General features: G+C 42.2%; 1 protein-coding gene and 1 pseudogene across 8 annotated transcripts in view; both read left to right on the top strand.

Moving 5' to 3' along the window:
• Epb41l5 (erythrocyte membrane protein band 4.1 like 5) overlaps nt 1-20,484 on the top strand; it is a 117,721-nt gene that overhangs the window by 9,632 nt on the left and 87,605 nt on the right. For all 8 annotated transcript variants that reach the window (XM_036202297.1, XM_036202292.1, XM_036202296.1 and 5 more), the window contains exons 3-4: nt 4,786-4,890; nt 19,146-19,188. In XM_036202297.1, the coding sequence (XP_036058190.1) occupies nt 4,786-4,890; nt 19,146-19,188 (148 nt within the window). The remainder of the gene's footprint in view (nt 1-4,785; nt 4,891-19,145; nt 19,189-20,484) is intronic.
• LOC118593238 lies at nt 17,786-18,823 on the top strand (annotated as a pseudogene).

The raw sequence follows: 20,484 nt of genomic DNA, 5'->3' as shown, positions 1-20,484 counted from the left end.
GGTAGTCAGGCTTTAGAAAATAGGAGGAGTTCTCGGTGGGAGGTACGTTATTTTGAATTCTCTCTAGTCCCTTGAACACAGTGGCTGCTCTTAACATACTAGATGTTTGAGCAAGTCCGTGGAGAGAAGATGAACAGCGGTTACCGGGGAGTTTGGAAGGGAGGAGAGTACAGCAGCTAGAAAATGGCTGGGTAGGGAGACCCTGAAGCTTGTTTCAAGGGGAGGAAAATGTTCCTCGAGAATTGGCTCCTCCCAATATATCTGGGAGAAATACCTTGAGAGGAAAAGAAAGGCTTATGGAAGGTGGTGTGCTGGGGGCCTGATCTTCATGACCTAGAATGTGAAGCCCCCCCCCCCCCCCCGCGCTGAGATAGTAACCTGGAGTCAGCTGCTGGCGGAAGAAGCTAAGGAGCAGGTTCAGGGTAGAGGCAGCCAGCGCCGGCAGTCTTTCCACCCTTTCTACTGGGTGTTAGCTTAGGTTTTCTGTTGCTGTGGTAAAACCTCATGACCAACAGCAACTTGAGGGGGAAAGGGTTTCTTTGCCATACCCCCTCCAGGCAGGAGCCAGGCAGCAGAAGCTGAAGCGGAATCCTGCTGACTGACTTGCCCTCTTCCTGGCCTTCTCAGCTTGCTTTCTTATACAACTACGACCCAGAACCACCTGTCTACGGTGGACTGGGCTTCCATGGTAATCATTAATCTGGAGGATCAGGCCTCATTAATCTGGAGGATCAGGCCTTGTTCAGCCTTCATCAGAGAAGTCTCTTGCACTAGATAGATATCAACAAGGAGACTCACAACTGGACAGTGTGCAGAGAGGGAAAGTCTTGGAGCCCTTCGTCCTGACTGGATGGCTTCACCAGACCCCTCCCTCAAGGTTCAGGGATCTCTGCAGAAAAGGAGGTAGTGGATGACTGCAGACAGTATCTTCGAGACACAGCAGCACTCATGTGGGATGTACAAATGAACTCACAGAGACTGGCAGGGTCCCAGCACTGAGGGGAGTGGACATGCAGCCCCACCCCAGCCAAGAGGCTGTTTGCAGTCGTACACAGCTAACAAGGAGGAAATCGTTTTTTTCAGTGGGTTATTATTGGACACATTAACTACACTCGACGGGAGACCCCATGTCCAGGAGTAGTGGGCCAACACAGAACTACTCCATTGGTTTTTTGTTTTGTCATTTGGGCATGTTTTGTCTTCCTGGCTTTTGTTTGTTTTGCTTTCATTTTTGTAGTGTTTTCTGTGAGATAGCAAACAAACAAAATTGGGTGGGAAGGTATGGGAAGGAGATGGAGGAGGAGAAGACGTGATCAAAACATAGTGTATGAAAGTTAAAAAGTTAAAATGGAATTAAGAGATCTAAGAGAAAAGAAAGCCCTGCAGACTTGCCTTTAGGAGGCATTTTCTCTTTTCAGCTGCTGTGTCCATGTTTGTGTCAGGTTGACAAAAACCAACAGCCAGCACGAACGCATTGATTTCTGAGTAGGCAGAACCAAGAGTTGATGAGATTCAAACAGGACATTGTAAGAGAAAGAAGTGCGGAGGTAACAGACTGGCCAAATATAGACAACCCTCCCTGACAGACACAGTTGTGAGGGTAAGCAAGGCGGATGTAGGAAGATTTTTTATTCCAGTCTGTACTTAATCTGCAAACATGACTAAGAAGGGATTTTGAAGAAAAGAACGACAATTTTATTAATAATTCTATTAATAATTTTACACCCCATGGGCAGCTGTGCCACTTAGCCTTCTGACCCCTGCTTGTCTCGGGTCTGTTTCCTCTCCCCAATGCCATCACAGACTTCATGACCTCCCTCCTGGCTGTATTTTGTTTTCACATAGGCTGGCAGAGCAGCATTTTTTCTCTTAGGCTCAGTTTGAAACATAAACCCCCTGAAGCTGTCTCAGTACTTTCAGGCAGAACTAACAAGCTGCAGGCCTTTCTTGTAGCTCATTTGTTGGGTTTAAACCACCATCCTTAGCAAAGAGGATTGCGATTACTCTGATACATTGTTATGAACCAGTTTTTTCTTGCAGACTTGATTATCAATGAAAGTTTTTAGAGCATCCATGCTATTCCAGTGGCCAGATTATTTTATTTTAAGGAATTCTCTTTTAGACTGGGCTGTGTTGGCACACGCCCTTAATCCCAGCTCTTGGGAGGCAGAGGCGAGTGGATCTCCATGAGTGTGAGGACAGCCATGATGGTTACACAGAGAAACCCTGTCTCAAGAAACTTAAAAAGAAAAGAAAGAAAAAAGAGAAAAGAAATTCTCTTTTTAGATGTACAGAATCTTTTTTTTTTTTTTATATTGGGCATCACTAACTTGAGGAATTTGAAAATGCCATGTGTTCACTATTGAATGGCTTAGATCAGCTTCTTATTAAGGAAGGTCAAATACATAACCTTGAAAGGCTGTTGCTCTCTCTACCTGGCAGAAGCCTGTTCTCTCCCCTAGAACACAGGTACCATATTTCAAACGGCTGGGAATGATGCTTGGATAGAAGGAGGTGGAATGTCATTTTAAAGGACATATTCTTTTGTTTTTGAAACAAATACAGAATGTTGATGGACTGTGAAATTATATATAGAAGTGTACCTTAGAATTCATGTGATAGAAGTTGGACACTTTGGTCCATTGGGATGTAGAGAGGGGATCAGGTTCAAAAATGTTTTGTCTTCCCTTTTGATGATGGCACCTGGCAAAATGAGCATAATTGTTCCTTTTTAAATGTGTTAACAGTGGGGCCAGAGAAAGATGGCTCAGTGGTTAAGAGTGTGTACCGTTGTAGAGGACCCAAGTCTGTTCTCAGCACACACATCAGAGAGCTCACAAAAGCTTCTAACTCCAGCACCAGAGAGATCCAGTTTCTCCCACACACACCGGCGCTTACTTGAACGTGCCCACCCCACACACAACTAGAAAATAGATCTTAAAAGTTTGTTAGCGGTTGTTTTCTTTTTAAACTGTAAGTATAACTTAAAACCAGCCGTTTTGTCATGCCTGGTGAACTAACCATTCTTCCTCTTCACCCTGCTCTTTCGCCTCCCATGACTTCTTCCTGATGTGCTGGAACCCCTTTCTTTCTCCCACTGTTAAGATACTGCATTTCGGGGTTGGAGATTTAGTCAGTGGTAGAGCGCTTGCCTAGCAAGTGCAAAGCCCTGGGTTCGATCCTCAGTTCTGGAAAAAAAAAAAAAAAGAGAGAGAGAGAGAAAAGATACTACATTTCTGTAGATAATTGCTTGCTTTATTCATATTTTATTGAAATTTTCCTTGCTTAAAAAAGTCTTCCCATTTGAATACTGCCTCCTATTATCCTTCTTCATCTTGTTCCTTATACCTTTCACGTTATTACAGCTATTGTCAGAAGACAAGTGCCTTCCTTTGTTTTCTTTGGAGCTGGCGAGAGCAGCACATAGCATGTTATAAATGCTCTATTATTTATTTGTTAAATAAGTCAAAGAAATTAGGAACAGTACTTGAAATGGATCTTTAATATAGAATAGATTCATCCCTAGATGATGTTAAAATCATTCTCAAACCCAAATTCTTTAATGAGACTTTCAGCTCTTTGGGGACAAAAAAGGAATTTCTCATTCCCTGCCTTAAGACTAGCCCATGAAACCTAGGAAATAAATGGGAAAATTATCAAGAGTTCAATCCACATCTCTCCCCCCTCTTTGTCTCTCTCCCCTGTCTCTTCCCTTCCCCTTTGTCTCTGTCTCTGTCTCTCTTCCCCCCCCCCCCTTCCCCTCCTCTTAGAATGGGTGTGGGGTTATCCTGGCTGCAGACTGGAGTGTCTATGGAAAGAAAGATAATGGAGGGAAAAGGTATTTTGAATAAGGTCTTGTTCTCAGTCTTACACACACACACCCCGTGTAGTCTTGATCATGTATGTGCCCTCTGAGTGGTATGGTCACCCCCCCCCCATGGTCTTGATCATTTATGTGCCCTCTGAGTGGTATGGTCACCCCCCCACCCATGGTCTTGATCGTGTATGTGCCCTCTGAGTGATAAGGTAGCAGTGACTCTGCCATGGGGTCTAAGTGTCTGTAAGAATAAACCCTAGTGCCACTGCCTAAAATGTTCTCTCCTCAGTTCCAAAAGAAGCTTGGGACAAATGGCTATCTATGGTGCCTATTAGCATACCAAAAGGCATGCTGGCCTCCAGCCTCCCTCTGTTCATAGTTCCTGTCACAGAGTCCCTAGGCTTCCCTTCCCCCAGCTTCTCATTCCCTTCTAACCTTGCTGCTTCAGCTGTGGGCTTGGTCTCCCCCTCACCTCTCCTAGGCCATGTTCAGCCCCCTACTGTCTCTGCTCCATACTCTCCAGATGCCTCTCTCTGGCTGCACTCTCCCCTAGCCATACCTTGGAGCAATCATGTCAATCAGTCTCTGCCTCTAAAATTCCTACTCCTAGAATCCCTTACCTAGATAGATTTCCTTCCTACTGAACTGTAGTGAGTTAGTTAAATCGCTGTCTCTCTTCTAGGAGCAGGAATTGTTTGTTGCCAGTTGTGGTGGCGCACACCTTTAGTCCCAGCACTCGGGAGGCAGAGGCAGGCGGATCTCTGTGAGTTCAAGGCCAGCCTGGTCTACAGAGTGAGATCCAGGACAGGCACCAAAACTACACAGAGAAACCCTGTCTTGAAAACAACAACAACAACAAACAAAACTTAAGAAATAAGTGAAAGACTAACGTACCTTTTTCTCCCTAAGATCAGGAATGGGACAGTGACTGCTTAAGCCACTCACTAATCATCTCCTTGCTGTTTCAGAAAAAAGCCAAAGGACAAGAGCTGTTTGATCAAATTATGTATCACCTGGACTTGATTGAAAGTGACTATTTTGGTCTGCGATTCATGGATTCAGCCCAAGTAGCTGTGAGTATCTTTTGGAGGCAGTTTTCACATCATGGCCTAAGTGCTTGAAGGCTAAACTATACTTAATGCGTTCTTTACTTGTGTCTTTTCCCAAGCCTGAGACACCTTGTCTTAGTTCCTCTGTTGTTGGTTAAGAAAGGGTCTCGCTTTAGCCTGGGCTGGCCTCAACTGGCAATCTTATGTCGCCTAAGCCTTACAAGTACTAAGATTCTCTCTCTCTGTAGATAGATAGATAGATAGATAGATAGATAGATACACACACACACACACACCCCATACCTGGCTGCTCCTTGCTTTCCAGACACCTAGAATACATTTTTAAAAAAGATCTGGTCCTAACTTGAATTACTGGAGCAACATTTTTGAAGGTGGGGTTTGGAAATCTATGTTTTTAACAAATTCTGTCTCGGGTATTATGAACCACTGTGTAACAGAAAGACTGCTAACACTGGAGTTTTATATGCCCTTAGATGAATGTTAATTTATAAAGTAAGTAGACCAGCATATCTCTAAGGTTCTTTTTAGATCTGTGATTCTGTGCTCATAAAAACTATTCTCTGTGCATTTCAGATGAGAGAACAGTGTGTGTAACAGGGTAGAAAGTTGGAAGCTAGTGCTTCTTATAGACACTTAGACCCAATGGCAGACTTCATGGAACTGAGTGCTGGATTGAGATTTCACTGATAGACGGTAGGGTTGGGCTATGGTAGGGTTGGGATAGATTCATGGTTATCATCAAAACTGAATAGCAAAATTGTTAAGTAGTAATAATCCTTTTTTTCTTTTTTGGTTTTTCAAGATAGGGTTTCTCTGTATAGCCCTGGCTATCTTGGAACTCACTCTGTAGCCTAGGCTGGCCTCAAACTCAGAGATCTGCCTGCCTCTGCCTCCCGAGTGTTGAGATTAAAGGCATGTGCCCCACCACCCGACTTTTTTTTTTTTTTTTTTAGTATTTATTTTATTATTTTGTGTGTATGTGAGTGTTTCTCTGCATGTATGTCTGAAGTCAAGAGGACATCTGATCCCCTGGGACTGGAGTTACAGATGGTGGTGAGTTACCATGTTGGTGCTAGAAATCAAACCCAGCTCTTCGCAAGAGCAGTTAGTGTTCTTAACTAGTTCTCTAGCCCTTGTTTCAGAAAATTTGATGTAGAAATATGATATAGGATTATTTAGAAGTTAGACTGAAGTCAAGAAGAGATGGTTCAGCAGTTAAGGGCACTGACTGGCTGCTTTCCAGAGGATTCATGTTCAGTTCCTACCACTCACATGTCTGTAACTCCAGTCTTGGAGGGTCCAACACCCTGTGGTGATATATTGTGTACCCTAATAAAATTTGCTGGCCTTTAATCCCAGCACTCGGGAGGCAAAGACGGGGATCTTTGTGAGTTCAAGGCCAGACTCTACAAGGTAAGTTCCAGGAAAGGGACCAAAGCTACACAGAGAAACTCTGTCTCGAAAAGCGAAAAGAAAAAAAATTTTGCCTGAAGATCAGAGAACAGAACAAGCCACTGGATTAAACATAGATGCCAGACAGTGGTGGCACACACCTTCAATCCTAGCACTCTGGAGGCAGAAGTCTGTCTGGGTCTCTGAGTTCAAAGCCATTCTGGATTGCATGAGATTGATTTGGTCTGGAAGAGGAGTGGAGCCCGGCAGTGGGGGCACACACCTTTACCCCAAACTTGGGAATCACAGCCTTTAATCCCAGCACTTGAGAGCTCATGCTTTTGCTGCTAAGGTTGTAGGAAGCACACATGCCTTTAATCCCAGCACTAAGAAGGAAGTGATGTGATTGTACCAAAAAAGGTGTGAGGAAGCAGGAACTGAAGCCTTTTCAGGCCGAGGAGTCCTAGAGGTAAGAGGTAGCTGTGGCTTGGTCCTTTGTCTCTCTGATCTTCAGGCAAACTTTATCAGCATAGACCCTCTTCTGTTCTCTGAGCATTGTACACACTTAGTTCACAGACATACGTTTAGGCAAGCATTCATACATAAAAAAAAAGTTATTATAACAGCTTGGTAGAAGTCATAATAGTAGGCAGAGAGCAGAAAAACTAAGGGCAGCAAGACACTGAGCACTCTCTCTCACACTCACACACATACACACGTGTGTGAAAGAACAATTTCACTGGATATTTTTTCTCATTTTTTTTCCTCTCAAAGCAAAATTAAGGTGAGCATTTAGTTGGAGGTTATTAGGTAGGTGATGGTTCATCCTTATAATGAGTACTATGTAGTACATTAAAAATGGTGTTTTAAACAGTTGTCTTAAATTTACTTTGTATGTGGGGGAATGCGTCCACAGCACACATGCAGAGGTCAGAGAACAACCTGCTGGAGTTGATTTGGCTTCCACCGTAGGAGGCCCTGAAGTGAATGCCAGTCCCAGGCTCCCAGACTAGCATCTCTGCTGCTAAGCCTTCTTGCTGGCTCCAAAATGGTGACTTTCAAAGTGTACTAATTGGTATACCGTGAGAAAACTAATCAGAGGGCTGATAAAGCAGTATAATTTTCTTTTTTTAAATCTTGATAGACGTATGCATAATCTTGGAGTTCTGATGGCCCCACACCCATCTGTCTCTTTCTTGGGATCAGACACAGGCTTGAAAAGCACTCTACCGCTGTGACTTCCTCAGCCCTGTTTTCCTTGCTTGTCTTCTAATAGATGAAATTGGCAGAAACACCTTATTTTGTTTTGTTTAGTTTCTTTTTATTTGGAAGGAGGGTAAGGAGACTCATGGGTATAATGCTGGTGTGGAGGTCAGAGGACAATGTGTAGAATCGATTATCTCCTTCCACCTTTACATGGCCCCCACCGATTGAACTTGGGTCCCATGGCAAGTGCCGTTAGCCTGTGAGCCATCTCAGCTCTTCATTTCCACTTCTTATCATACTTAAGTTACTGAGGAGAAAAATAATAACCCAGTTAGTACTTGGTTTTAGTCTTAGCTCTCGGCTGATATCTGCAATTACTGGATTTCATAGTGATAGTTTTCCATTATCTGACACATACTTGGCACATTCAGTGCCTTCTGGTCATACAAACTTTTGGTAAAGCCAGAATTCGATTTTTTTCTCTTAATATATAAGTATGTGTCTCTCTTTGTGTGACTATGTGTCTGCCACACGCGTTCAGGCCAGAAGAGGGCATGCGGATGTTGAAAACCAAACTCTGGTCCTCTGGGAGAGTAGCAAGCAGACCCAATGATGGGCCTCCTCTCCAGCCCTAGAACTTGCAGTCTCTGTCCGTTTTCTAGTTCATCCCTCCTCCTAAGAGTCCAGCTAGGTTTGGGGAACAAGCTTATATTTTTATTGTGTCTTTGCTGTAGTATATACTGTAGTGAGTTGAGCTAGGACAGTCATTGGTAGATGAAAGTATCACAAGTAAACTCTAGAAAGCACTTTAAAATTTTAATTTTAATTCATTTGATTTTACAGTATAGTAAATATTGCAACCCCTTACTTGCTTAGTGGCCACATTCAGTCCCAGAATGAAATAAATTGACATTGAATAAACAGTACATTTTATATGAATTATTATATTAATATAGTAAACTTCTTAAAATACAGTTTTTGTTTTTAGCTAGAGCATACAGTGTAAACTGAGTCACCCAATGATTTCCTTATATCTTTGTCATATTTACTGTTTTGGTACAACAGGATTGAGGGGGGAAGATATAAAGGATCCAAGGTATTAAAGCACTATAGTTTAGTCTTGAACATATGGCATATTCATATATCTAAAATTAATGTTCCAAAGCTTAATTCATTGGTCACTACCAAGCAGTCCAAACTGTGTATGATGCCTTTTGAATTATATAATCATCATAGAGATAACCAAAATTAATAAGTAGATGAATTAAATTTTATTTTTCTATCTATATGTATAGATAATCTAAATTTGTTCTTATTATTATTTATTTATTTTTGAGACAGAGTCTCACCTTGTAGCCCTGGCTGTCTTGGACCAGGTTATGTAGAGTAGGTTGGCCTTGAATTCACAGAACTCTGTCTGCCTCTGTCTCATAAGTGTCAGTATTAAAAGCATATGTTATTGTACTTGAGTAGAGTTATCCCTACAGCGTCCTCTGTAGCCACCAACGTCCAGTTCAGAATCCTGCTTTGCTTATTGTCGTGTCTCTGTGGTTGCCTTTAATCTGAGACATTGTGGTTCTGCCGTGTTGTTATTCTCGTGACTGAAACTTGTGAAGAAGCCGGACAGTTACTTTGTGTGGGGTCCCTTTCTGTGCTTATTGTCACCTCCTGACATAGGTTCATTTTAGAAGGCAAGTAATCCTCTGTCCTGGTGTGTCCACAGGCTGTCATGTAGTGTCATTGTGTTCCTGTGTCCACTCTGTCCACAGGCTGTCATGTAGTGTCATTGTGTTCCTGTGTCCACTCTGTCCACAGGCTGTCATGTAGTGTCATTGTGTTCCTGTGTCCCATGTCCACAGGCTGTCATGTAGTGTCATTGTGTTCCTGTGTCCCATGTCCACAGGCTGTCATGTAGTGTCATTGTGTTCCTGTGTCCCGGTCTGTCCACAGGCTGTCATGCAGCGTCATTGTGTTCAATAACCAGTGACACTGACTTTGTCACTTAATGGCAGACATGGTGTGTTTTCCAAGCCTCATTTCTAAGCTGTTCTCTTTCCCTGTTGAATTTTTTTCATATATCCCAAACTCACCATGTAGCTGAGCTGGCCTTAACATGTACCACCATGTCCTGATTTTCCTTTTTCTCTTTGTAATTAGTTGTTTTGTTAACGGTTTCTCTGAGACTGTTCCCCATCAAGCTGTTTATAAATAAATACATTGATTCCTGTTTTATTCAGTGTGTTGTTACTGTTGTTTATTTTGATGCTCACATTTGCCCAATATAACCTGCTTCAAAATGCCTTCCTGTTCATTTAGCCTGAGTGTGTCATTCTTTGTGCTTGAACTTCCTGTCTGCCCAAGAAAGTGCTCCAGGCTTCTCTGGTGTTTCCATCTCAGTCCTGGAATTAGCAAGTTATTTGGTAAGCTTTGTGATAAGATTTGAGAGTATAAGATTATAGTTATATCTCTCGATAGATAGATAGACAGACAGATAGATAGATAGACAGATAGATAAGATAGATAGATGGATGATGCCATGCAACCTCTAATAAGTCCAGTTTGAGTCTGATACCACAAAGGTTATTACAGTGTCCTCACTTTCTCGCATTTGTGGTAATAGTTCTCGTTTACAGATATGCCTATCAATATTCCTTGACCTAAGATGGGGTTACGTCTGAATGAATCTCTTGTAAGTTGAAAGTGCATCTATCTACTGAGTAGCATAGCTGTGCACTGCAGTTAGTGTAGAGTCTTGGTTGTTTATCACATAATAAACAATCCTGGGGACTTCCTGGAAGCCATGACTCACTGCCACTGTCTCATCACAGAAGATGCTGCTGCTGCTGTCATTAGTCTGGGGAAAGATCAAAGAGTGGTTTCTGTTAAATGTGTGTTGCTTTCCACTATTGTAAACCCCAAAATTGTGGAGGTCTGACTGTCCCTGATCAGTCCCTTCATTTCTCCTGTGCAGATGCTGACTGTATTTAAGCTGCTGAATTATTCCTGGGCTGCTTTATTTGGGAGGAGTGTTCTGTTATCTTACGTACCGCAGGGTGGTATAATGAACCTTGAAGCCGTCCACTCTGGAGATGGGGGATTATAGAGCAGAGAGAAGGCATGCTTGAGGAAAACTGTTGATTTCAGCTAGGAAAGCCATAGCATTGTTAGGTCAAACTGGGCCACTTTGAAATAATGAGATACATTTTTTTATATTATAAAATTTGCCACTTTAGATTGTAATTTGCTTTTAGGGGATTCAGAATTGCACAGCTATTATTAATTTCAGAACACATCGTCATCCTTGAAGGGAGCCCTGGATGTTATTACCACTTTGTCCTCATTAACCCCTCCAACACGATACTCTGATTGAGTACTCTACTTCTGTTTATTTGGATTTGCCTATTTTGAAAATTCTATATAAATGATCATCTAGTTACAGCCTTTCTTATCAAAATGTTTTCTTTTTTTAATGATTTATTTATTATTTTTACTTTATATGTATTGGTGCTTCACCTGCATGTCTGTGTGAGGGTGAGCAATCCCCTGGAACTGGAATTACAGACAGTTGTGAGCTGCCATGTAGGTTCTGGGAATTGAACCTGGGTCCTCTGGAAGAGCAGCCAGTGCTCTTAACCGCTGAGCCATCTCTCCAGCCCTCAAAATGTTTTCAAAGCTAATATTTGTTTGTAAATTTTTCAGTATTTGATTCCTTCCTGTGGCTGAATAACGTATACCACATTTTGTTTATTCAGCAATTGATGAATTTGTTTGGTTCTGTTTGACTGTTAGGGTGCTGCTCTGAACATCTTTGTACTTCAGGGCACATTTCAGTTATCAGGATTATGCCCCTAGAAAGGGAATGGGTTATCTAGTAACCGATGACATTTTGTAGACTGCTCAAACTTTCCTACAGCAGATGCACCATTCCGCAACCCACAAGCAGTGCATGAGATCGCAGTGTTCCGTAGTGGCTACACTAGTTCACATTCCCACGGCAGTGTAGAAGGGTTTCTTCCCCCTCCCCCACATCTTCATCAGCATTTGTTTCTTTCTTGATGATAGCCATTCTGACTGGGGTGAGACAGGATCATCGCAATCGTAGCTTTGATTTGCCTTTTCCTGATGAGCCTAAAGAGGTTGGCTTTTCAATTATTTATTGGCCAGCTGTACTTCATTAGAAAAGCGCATTCTCAGTTCGTTTGCCCATCTCTTGTGTACTCGGTATTCTTGGGTGTTTAATCTTTTTATTTTTATTTATTTGTTTCTTTGTTTGTTTGTTTGTTTACTTTTGCCAGAGCTGAGGACCGAACCCAGGGCCTTGTGCTTGCTGGGCAAGTGCTCTACCACTGAGCTAACTCCCCAACACCAGGTGTTGAATCTTTATCTTCTAGATATTGTTCCTCTTGGCGATAGATAGCTGGCAAGATGCCCTGCCGTTCTTTAGACTGTCTCTTGGCTGTGCTGATTGTTTCTTGCACTTGATAGAACCTCTTAGTCCTATGTATTTAGAGAGTGTGCGTGTACACTGGCATGTAGGTGACATGGAGCAAGTTTGGAGTTCAGAGGACAGTGTGGGACTTGGTTCTTGAATGCCACTTTGTTGCGGTGGCATTTCTTTTGTGTCTGCCACTGCATGGCAGACACACTTTGTGCTGGTTGGCTTTTGCGTTTCCAGCCCATTTTTTTGTTCCCACCTCGCATTTGCCCATAGAAGTGCTGGTATTACAGATGCAGACCCCTGTACTGGGTGTTTTTAATCTGGGTTCGAGGGATCATACTCAGGTCCCCAGGTTTGTGTAGAAAGCATTTTTACCTCCTGAGCCATCTCCCTGGTCCCATGTATGTTCTCTTTAACGTGTTACTGTATTCTAGTTGCAAGTATTGAGAGGTTTTGCATCCGTGCTCGTCAAAGAACTTCTTCCATGGTTTTTTGGGTTTTTTTTTTTTTTTCTGTTGAGTCCTTACCTGGTTTTATTATCATAGTAATACTGGCTTTATAGCAGAAAGTTTGGAAGCATACCATCCCTTTCTATATTATGTAATACTTTAAGGAACATTGATGTTGGTTATTGTTAAAGGTAGATAGGTTTTCTTTAAAGGCAGTGAATATGTCTGGTTCTGGGCTTTTCCTAGTTGAGGATTTCTTTATTATACCTTCAGTATTGTTTTTAAGATGCATTTTTACTTGATGTGTATGGGTGTTTTGCCTGAATGTAGGTCTGTGCACTACAAGTATGCATTGCCTACAGAGGCCAATGCATCAGATCCCTGTAACTAGTTGTAGATGAGACAGATGTTAGTTGCCATGTGGATGCTGGCAATTGAACCTTTGGAAGAGCAATTAGTGCTCTTAACCTCTGAGTCATCCCTCCAGCCCCTCAGTATTCTGTTAAGTCTCTGGGTTTAATTTTGGTAGCTCATGTGTCTAGGAGTTTATTCGGGGTTTTCTGTTGGTTTTTTTTTTTTTTTCCCAACTTAAAGTTTTCAAAATGGTCCCTCATAATCATTAGTAGTACTTATTGTAATTTCTTTGTCTCTGGTTTTATAAATATAAGTTGTCTGTTATTATTTTCTTTTGGCCTGTGGCTCACCAATATTTATTTTTTCCAAGAGCCATCTTTGTTATGTTGATATTTTATATTATTCTTTGATTACTATTTCATTAATCTCAGCTCTCATCTGTGTTATATATTTCTTTCTACCTTCTGAGTTTAGAGTTGGCTTTTTTGTTCTTTTTTTTTTTTTTTTTTTAAGACCTTGAGGTGTTCATTAGGTCATTGATCTCTCTAATTTCCTAATATGAACACTTGTTTTAAAGATTTATTTTTATTTTATGAATATGAGTGCCTGCATTTATGTGTGTGTGCTGCATGTATGCTGGGGGCCCCTAGAGTCCAGAAGAGGGCATCAGATCTCCTGGAACTGGAGTTACCTTCTAGGGGTGCTGGGAACTAGAGTGTAGTCCTAAAGGAGCAGGAAGCTGACTTGGCACCTGAACCATCTCTACCCCAGTATATGCACGTTACCAGTTACTGTTCTTGTTGCTGTGACAAAATACCTTAGAAAAGCAACTTACCTTCTCTGACATCCACAGGGACCAGGCATGCACATGGTACACATACATATATGCAAGACAAAAATACTAAAGGAATAAACTTTAAGAGTTATTTACATACTTAGGTCACTAAGTATCAGTCATGAATTTGACATGTTAAAAAATTTGAACAAAAATAACTTGGAAAATATTTTGTGATGTCTGGTCTAAGTCTTCTTTTGAAATGACTTGTGGCAGACTGTTAACTAAGGAAAGCAGACACTTGGGAAGAGTTAGCATCTAGACTAAACAGAAGTGTTTGTCAGTTACAAATCCTATATTCCTAGCTTGTATTTTTTAATATTTTCTGAAATAGTTTAAAATGTTAAAAATGCCTCTGTTTACAGAGGTATGGTCCTGGTTCTTTGCCCTTTGAGCAATAATGGTGTGTTTCCCCTGTGAGGGGGGTGGGTGTTCAGAGGCGGGGCTCACTGATGGACTGTTTGCACACTATTTGGCTGGAGGATGAATTGTGTGTCTGTCTGTCTGTCTGTCTGTCTATCTATCTGTGTGTTGTGTCTGTGTGTGTGTTTGTGTATCTGTGTGTCTGTCTATTGTGTCTCTGTGTGTGTGTGTGTGTGTGTGTGTGTGTGTGTGTGTGTGTCGATGTTTTAGAAGCTTCCTAGGTGATTGTTTGGTTTAGTTATGTCAGTTATGTTTGTGATTATATATTATCTTTTAAGATACATAAATAAATTGTTCTTCCATAGCTAGCTGCTGAGGGTAAAAGGAAACAGCTTTCTGCATTTTATTTTTTTTAATATCTTAAATTTATCAACTAAACTTTAAGAGCGGAAGTCAGGGGAATTTGTTTTCTTTCTAAGGTGTAAACTGTTTCAGTTTTACATTACGCACCCAAGAGTCTGTATCTGCATGCCTTCCATCTTTTATCTTCTTAGCAGTTTAAACATGACTCTCAGAGACCCTGGATCTAGGAAGTACACCAGTGCCTTTCTCTGAGCTCTGAATTTTCCAGTCCCTGCTCTTGGAATGTGGAGGAGATTAAAAAAAACAGACTTGAGAATCCACAAACATGAACTCAGACTCATAAGAACAGTTACTCTGGACTCCCCCAGCTCCCAAATCACACTTCAAGATGTGTTTATTCGGGCGTCTTACTAGAGCGGAGATACTAGACTCCTTAGAAAAGACTGAAATCACTGCTTGGTGTATACCTCTAGCCCTTTTTCTGCTGGGAAACCTTTGTGTTTTAATGGTAGGGCATGGTTAAGAGTGGAAAAGTGTAATCATGAGAAGAGAATAGTCTTTGGGGCTTTGTTTTTATGTCTTACTTATTTTACACTTTATGTTCATGTGTGTGCCTACATATGACACATGTGTAGAACTCAAGGACAACTTGGGGAGTCCGTTCTGTTCCACCGTGGTTCCAGCGGTCTCAAGTCACTAGACTTATCGGCAAGTACCCTTCCCTGCTGAGTCATCTTAATGGTCCTGAACTAGTCTTGAATAGATCCAACTAGGAACAGATTTCTTAACAACTGGGAATGATTTTAGTAAGTGATCTGTTTCCTTCTTCTATTGCCTCAAAATGTGTAATTAATTGGCAAGCGTGATGGTGCACTCCTTTAATCCCACCACTCAGGGGACAGTGGCAGGAGGCTCTGTGAGATGTCAGCCTGGTCTACATAGCAAGTTCCAGACCAGCCAGGGCTACACAGTGAGATCCTGTTGCAAAGTGGGTGGAGGGGTGGTTATAATTAGCCTATTGATTTTTCAGTGTACTCTTAACCGTTCTTCAAATACAGGCACATCAAAGAGAAATTCTTTCTTCCAATTTGAGGGAAGTTGAGAAGGAGTCAAGAGCAACCATTCAAATCTTGGGAAAATGCATACAGTTTACAGGAGTCAGATCTTGGGGGTGGTGAGACTGTTGGCTGTATTCTTTCTTTTTTTCTTTTCTTTTCTGGGTTTTTTTGTTTGTTTGTTTGTTTGTTTTTTATTTTTATTTTTTTGGTTTTTCGAGACAGGGTTTCTCTGTATAGCTTTGGAGCCTGTCCTGGAACTCACTCGGTAGCCAGGCTGACCTTGAACTCACAGAGGTCCACCTGCCTCTGCCTCCCAAGTGCTGGAATCAAAGGCATTCGCCACCACTGCCCAGCTCTTTTTTTTTTTTTTTTAAATGTATGTCTGTAGGATATATGTGTGCAGGTTCCTATGGAGGCCAGAAGAGGGCATCTGACCCCTGGAGCTGGAGGTAGCAGGTGAGCCACCTGGCATGGGTGCTATGAACTGAACGCAGGTTCTCTGAAAGAGAAGCAAGTGCTCATAACTTCTAAGATATCATAACTCTAGCCCCTGCTTGTTAATATTACCCCCCTAAATCCATGATAATCTATATCAAATGTTTTAATAAAGGAGCTAATTATTCTTAGCAACAAATTGTGTTCATAACACTAGTAATCTTTTAAGTATTTTTTGCAATCTTGTTTATTTTTCTTTTCTGTATATGAGTTTTTTTGACTGCATGGATATCTGTGCACCACTACAGTGCCCATAAAGAACAGAAGAAGTCATCATATCCTCTAGAACTAGAGTTTCATACGGTTGTGAGCTGCTTTGTGGGTGCTGAAAATTGAAACCAGGTCCCTGTAAGAGTAGCAGCCAAGTGCTCTTAACTGCTGAGCCATCTCTTCAGTAATGTCAAATACTATTTTATTATTAATTGTTATCTTGGTATAAAAGAATGTGTATACACATTTGTCCATGTTGATGAAACAGTACATAATACTTACAGTGAGTCCTTTAGCATATAGCAGTGTGACCAGGCATGGTGGCACATACCTTTAATCTCAGCACTCAGAAGGAAGAGGCAGAAGTTCAAGGCCGGCCTTGAACTACAGAGTTCTAGGACAGTTAGGGCTGTGTAGAGACCCTGTCTCAACCACCCCCACGTTTCCCCAAACATCAGTATGTTTCAGTCTTCAAGTATTTGCTTTCATTTCTGAATGGCCCATTGTCCTTTTGTCCTAGGTAATGTTTTAACCAGTCCTTTATTGGGTGGTGGTCGTGTAGTTTTCCTCTGGAATTCCTTGTAGGGAAATCTTTGTACAGTTGTTTCTGATTTGGACATGTGTTCTTGAGGCATTCACTACACTAGTAAAGATTGCTGCCTGGAAGGGGTGTGCTCATTTGTGCTCAGTGCCATGCACCACAGGGCTACCGGAGACAATACCCAGGGGACTAGCCATGGGGTTTGGGGTTTTCTATTCTGTTTTTTGTTGTTGTTTTTTTGTTTTTTTGTTTTTGTCCTCCCACCCAGCTACAGTAAGAGAGAGAAAACCTGAGCAACTTCCAGGTCTGTGGTTCTGAAAGAAAACATTCTGCACACAAAGCTGTTTTTATTTCAGTTCAGTGTGTAACGGCACTAGGCCTCTTCAAGTCTGGGATAGTTGAATATTGGGTTTCTGGGCCAAGATAAAAGCATGATTTGCTGCTCCAGGTTGTAATCATTCCTAATTGATCTGTTTTCTGCCTGCCAGTAGGATTTATACAGCTGAACAGTTGCCATGCTGAAATGTATTTAAAAGAGGATGGCCAATAATGTAGTAAATGAGATGGCAAGTAGCCTATACACCTTGGAATCCAGAGGAAACATAGGCCTGGGACGTGGCTCAGCTGCAGGATTCTTGTCTGGCACATTTGAGGCCCTGGTCCACCACCAGAGCTAAGACAAAAAGCATTGCACAGTGCCGCCTGAGATGTTCACAGAACATCTTACTCAAGGGTAGAAGGGCACTCTGCCGCTGGCGCAGGAAGAGCTCTGTAAGTCTCTTCAGGACCTTGAGGAAGAAGGAAAGAAGAGGCTAGGCAAATGGCAGGGAGAGAGAGCACTGGGAGCGGGGCAGCCTTGTTTGTCTTTGCCTAGCAGGATTGCTGAAAGTGCACCCTTGGCTCTGGACTAGTCAACACAGGAGCCTCCCTTCCTCATGCTTGCAATTGGAAGCATGCTGAAGTGAGCTCACCCGTGTGTGTCGTGTGTGTCATAGTTGCCCAATGCGGCCTGTCACTGTCAGGGCCTGACGTAAGGGGTTTGTGATGAGCTGGGAATGCTTTGGCAGTGGAAACATACGGAATCGTTCAGGTTTGTTCGTGTTACGAGCATTTTCCAGGGTAGTGGCTGTAGAAATTAAAAGGCTGTTACTGGCTCACTTGGACTGACTAGGCAGCACGGCTGTCCTGAGCACCATGTTGGGTTCTTCTAGTGTGGCCACCATGAAGAAGGTGGGTCAGCAGCTTGGTCTCCACCGTGTAAAGGTTTCTTAGGAAGCTGCAGGCTTGGAACAGTTCTGTTTGCAGACTGATCAACATGACCCTCTGCTGACTGCAGTGTCTTCAAGTACAAATCTCTTCAGACCCCAGAAACTCTGCTCCTTTTGTGGTTGTGTATCCCGAGGTTCTTCAAACCACTTTTCAGGAACCAGTGGATATTCAAGAGAACTAAATTTGAAGTCTGTACAAAAGCTTCTTTGTAACACATGCCATGATAGACAGTCTTCTATTTGTCATCCTTAACTTCAACTTCTCTTTATTTTCATGGATTTCTTTTTCTCAAGGCTTAACTATTTTATATACACTGGCCATGTAGCACACAATAAAACAGCATACAAAAAAAAAGAAAAGACTGTTCCTGTTGAAAGCAGAACTGCTTGTCAAGTATAAACATTTATTTCTTTATTCATTCGTTCGTCCGTTTGCTTATTTGTTTGTTTATTTGGTTTTTCAAGACAGGGTTTCTCTGTGTAACAGTGCTGGCTGTCCTGAACTCACTCTGTAGACCAGGCTAGCCTTGAACTCACAGAGATCCGCCTGCCCCTCTGCCTCCTTTCCCAGTGTTGGGACTATAGGTGTAGTCCCAACACTGGGGACTATACCACCATGCCCAGCCCAAGTGTAAACATTTTTATAAAGCAGAGGAACAATGACTGCTTGTTTGATAGACATTTTGAGGGGGAAAAAAGTCTCATTTTTAAGCCCTCAGGCTCTTTCAGCGAGTACTGAATAGTGACTGCTTTGCAAAAATTCAGATAGCATTTTCTCTGCTCAGTGTTTGGTTCTGCCAGTGAATCTTGTGAAGGAACGGGATTTTTCTCTCAGGTTCACTCATGTACTTATTTATAGCGGTCTGAGAAGTGCTCCAGAGTGGAGCTGTCTCCAGCCTCTTCTCTAGTTGAACAGTTTCAGGAGAGCCTTTTATTGGGAACTGCGGAAAAATCAAGGCTATAACAAAGCCATAAGAGCCACCCTGAGCTGGGCAGTGGTGGTGCACGCCTTTAATCCCAGCACTCGAGAGGCAGAGGCAGGCTGTGAGTTCGAGGCCAGCCTGGTCTACAGAGCGAGATCCAGGACAGGCACCAAAACTACACAGAGAAACCCTGTCTCGAAGGGAGAAAAAGAAGAGCCACTTTGAAAGAATTCAGGCTTCTGCTTTTTCCTCTGTGAAATACTGCATAGTGGTTGTCAACAAAGTTGTAATAAGCAATAACTCTTGTTAACCATTAAATTCTGCCATTTGCATACGTACTCACCTTTATTTTTCCATTTGCAGCATTGGTTGGACAGTACCAAAAGCATCAAAAAGCAAGTAAAAAGTAAGTGTTGAAATCATTGGTGAAATAGTGCAAATCCTTAATAGTAAGGACATTAAAAATCATGTTTCCTATGAGTTTCTTTGCCATCTGCTTTGGCAGGGTGGGCTTGGGGTTATGTCACTCAGCTTACGTTGGTCTGCAGTTCAGAAGTCTTCCTGGCCTCCTCAGTGCTAGGAATGTTGGTGTGTTCTACGGAGCCTGACTAGCATGTCTGCTTTCTACGCCTTGTTTCTTTGTAATGTACCGAGTCAGTGCCCAGTTTATATAGGGTTAACAGTAATCTAGACTCAAGTAATCAATCAAACTTGAGCTTATAGGAGGAATATTTGCACCTTACAAATTGAATTGAATTCTTATGAAATATTTAACACCTCTAGGTAATTATGATATTTCGTTGGGCTTTCCCACTGTTTTTGTTTTGGGAGGTTCTACCTGCCTCTAAAAGATGTTTCTTTTAAAAGAATGATGAAGCCGGGCGGTGGTGGCACACACCTTTAATCCCAGCATTCGGAGGCAGAGCCAGGCGGATCTCTGTGAGTTCGAGACCAGCCTGGTCTACAGAGCAAGATCCAGGACAGGCTCCAAAGCTACACAGAGAAATGCAGTATTGGAAAAAAAAAAAAAATGGGGCTTGGGATTTAGCTCAGTGGTAGAGTACTTGCCTAGCAAGCACAAGGCCCTGGGTTCGATCCTCAGCTCCACAAAAAAAAAAAAAAAGAAGAGGAGGAGAGGGAGGAGGAAGAAGGAAGGAGAAGAATCAAGCAGTGTTGACGAGATGGCTCAGTGGTTAAGAGCACATACTGGTCTTGTGGAGGACCCACATTCAGTTCCCAACACCTATATCAGTGACTCACAATTGCTTGTAGCTCCAGCTGCAGGGGACCTGACACTTTCTTCTGGACTCTGGACACTTGCATCCACACATATACATAACACTCCCCCACCCCCACATGTACATAATTAAAACTAAATCTTATTTTCTCTTTTTTTCGGGGGGGGGGGGGCTGAGAATCGAACCCAGGGCCTTGCGCTTGTTAGGCAAGTGCTCTACCACTGAACTAAATCCCCAACCCTAAAACTAAATCTTAAGAGTAATGAAATGATGGGGCTGGAGAGATGGCTCAGAGGTTAAGAGCACTAGCTCCTCTTCCAGAGGACCAAGGTTCAAATCCCAGCACCCACATGGCAGCTTACAACTGTATCTCCAAGATTTGACAGTCTCACATAGACTTTCATGTAGGCAAAACACCAGTGTCCATAAGATTAAAGACTTAAAAAAAAATAATGAAATGAAGT

The sequence above is a fragment of the Onychomys torridus genome, chromosome 11 (assembly GCF_903995425.1).
Source record: "Onychomys torridus chromosome 11, mOncTor1.1, whole genome shotgun sequence".
In the NCBI taxonomy this organism is placed as follows: Eukaryota; Metazoa; Chordata; class Mammalia; order Rodentia; family Cricetidae; genus Onychomys; species Onychomys torridus.
This window is presented reverse-complemented; position numbering and strand designations above follow the sequence as displayed.